Below are 2,500 nucleotides of genomic sequence, written 5' to 3'. Positions count from 1 at the left end.
CCTCTCTCCCTCTCCTCTCTCTCCCACTCCTCCCTCTCCCACTCCCCTCTCTCCCTCTCCTCTCTCTCCTCCCTCTCCCACTCCTCCCTATCCTGCTTCCACTCCTCTCTCTCCCACTCGCACTCCTCCCTATTCCTCTCTCTCCCACTCCCACTCCTCTCTCTCCCTCTCCCACTCCTCCATATTCCTATCTCTCCTACTCCCACTCCTCTCTCTCCCTCTCCCACTCCTCCCTATTCCTCTCTCTCCCACTCCCACTCCTCTCTCTCCCTCTCCCACTCCTCCCTATTCCTCTCCCTCTCTCTCCCACTCCTCCTTCTTCCTCTCTCTCTCTCTCTCTCTCTCTCTCTCTCTTCCCTCTTTCTCCCTCTCCCACTCCTCCCTATCCCTCTCTCTCCCTCTCCCACTCCTCCCTATCCCTCTCTCTCCCTCTCCCACTCCTCTCTCTCCCTCTCCCACTCCTCCCTCCCTCTCCTTCTCTCTCCCCTTACTTGCAGACAGGGCTCTAATCACGCTGGTGCGACAAAAACATTTGTTATTTTATTTATTTATTTGTAAAAAAAAATGTCTTTAACCTTCATTTTACTAGGCAAGTCTTAAAAACAAATGTTTAATTACAATGATGGCCTACCGGGGAACATTGTTCAGGGGCAGAGAGACAGATGTGTACCTTTTTAGCTCAAGGATTCGATCCAGCAACATTTCGGTTACTGGCCCAACACTATAACCGCGAAGCTACCTACTGCGCCATACACAAGTTAGGAGCACAACAAAATATTTAGGAGCACTAGAGAAGAGTTGTACTGTGTGCAGTCCTCTCCCCAGTGTCTCTCTAGCTACTTGTACTGTGTACAGAACTCTCCCCAGTGTCTCTCTAGCTACTTGTACTGTGTACAGAACTCTCCCCAGTGTCTCTCTAGCTACTTGTACTGTGTACAGTACTCTCCCAAATGTCTCTCTAGCTACCTGTAGTGTGTACAGTCCTATCCCCAGTGTCTCTCTAGCTACCTGTACTGTGTACAGGACTCTCCCCAGTGTCTCTCTAGCTACCTGTACTGTGTACAGTCCTCTCCCCAGTGTCTCTCTAGCTACCTGTACTGTGTACAGTACTCTCCCCAGTGTCTCTCTAGCTACCTGTACTGTGTACAGTCCTCTCCCCAGTGTCTCTCTAGCTACCTGTAGTATGTACAGTCCTCTCCCCGGTGTCTCTCTAGCTACCTGTACTGTGTGCAGTCCTCCCCCCAGTGTCTCTCTAGCTACCTGTACTGTGTACAGTACTCTCCCCAGTGTCTCTCTAGCTACTTGTACTGTGTACAGTCCTCTTCCCTGTGTCTCTCTAGCTACCTGTACTGTGTACAGTACTCTCCCCAGTGTCTCTCTAGCTACCTGTACTGTGTACAGTCCTCCCCCCAGTGTCTCTCTAGCTACTGGAACTGTTTGCATATCCCCTCTTTCACCCCCCCCCCCCCCCCCCCCCCCTCTCTCTCCTCTTACCTGTAGTGTGTGTAGTACTCTCCCCAGTGTCTCTCTGGCAGCCTGGAAGTTCTCCCTTTGTATGTTGGCCTTGATGCTGGCCACCCCATCAGTTATAAGGCGCCTGCCCTCAGCAAACGCCTCTGAGTTGAAGTGATGGGCTGGGCTGTTATAATAAAGATTATGATCAATTGGTTTTATATAGAAAACGGCTATAAGAGTGATACACCAAATGTTCACTTGGACTGGCACAATAATGACAATGATTAATTGTTTATTAAGTTCATACATTAGAGCCACTAGAAGAAGGGTCATGTGACATGTGACAAATGCTGGATAAGAAAACTAAGTTGTTTTTAAAACTAGTTAAAAAAATTTAAGAATCTGTTGCACTCCTGTGCTAATTCCACGCACTCCAAGCATTTTACATAATAAGTGAACCTCATTCTCTATCAATGGAGCACCAACCTGTTGAAATAATAAGGGAAACTCATTCTCTATCAATGGAGCACCAACCTGTTGAAATAATAAGGGAAACTCATTCTCTATCAATGGAGCACCAACCTGTTGATGTAATAATTGAACCTCATTCTCTATCAATGTAGCACCAACCTGTTGACATAATAAGGGAACCTCATTCTCTATCAATGGAGCACCAACCTGTTGACATAATAAGGGAACCTCATTCTCTATCAATGGAGCACCAACCTGTTGACATAATAAGGGAACCTCATTCTCTATCAATGGAGCACCAACCTGTTGACATGATAAGGGAACCTCATCCTCTATCAATGGAGCACCAACCTGTTGACATAATAACTGAACCTCATTCTCTATCAATGGAGCACCAACCTGTTGACATAATAAGTGAACCTCATTCTCTATCAATGGAGCACCAACCTGTTGACATGATAAGGGAACCTCATTCTCTATCAATGGAGCACCAACCTGTTGAAATAATATTTGAACCTCATTCTCTATCAATGGAGCACCAACCTGTTGACATAATAAGTGAACCTCATTCTCT

At 46.9% G+C, this 2,500-nt stretch overlaps 1 protein-coding gene across 1 annotated transcript in view; it reads right to left on the bottom strand.

The window, feature by feature from the left end:
- The window catches only part of LOC139374665 (von Willebrand factor A domain-containing protein 7-like), a 19,622-nt gene that overhangs the window by 15,418 nt on the left and 1,704 nt on the right, over positions 1-2,500 (bottom strand). Inside the window, exon 3 of the mRNA XM_071115719.1 lies at positions 1,495-1,639. Within this exon, the coding sequence (XP_070971820.1) occupies positions 1,495-1,639 (145 nt within the window). The remainder of the gene's footprint in view (positions 1-1,494; positions 1,640-2,500) is intronic.

The sequence above is a fragment of the Oncorhynchus clarkii genome, chromosome 19, assembly GCF_045791955.1.
Source record: "Oncorhynchus clarkii lewisi isolate Uvic-CL-2024 chromosome 19, UVic_Ocla_1.0, whole genome shotgun sequence".
Lineage (NCBI taxonomy): Eukaryota > Metazoa > Chordata > Actinopteri > Salmoniformes > Salmonidae > Oncorhynchus > Oncorhynchus clarkii.
The sequence above is the reverse complement of the archived record's forward strand: the minus strand, read 5'-3'. Positions and strand labels throughout refer to the sequence as shown.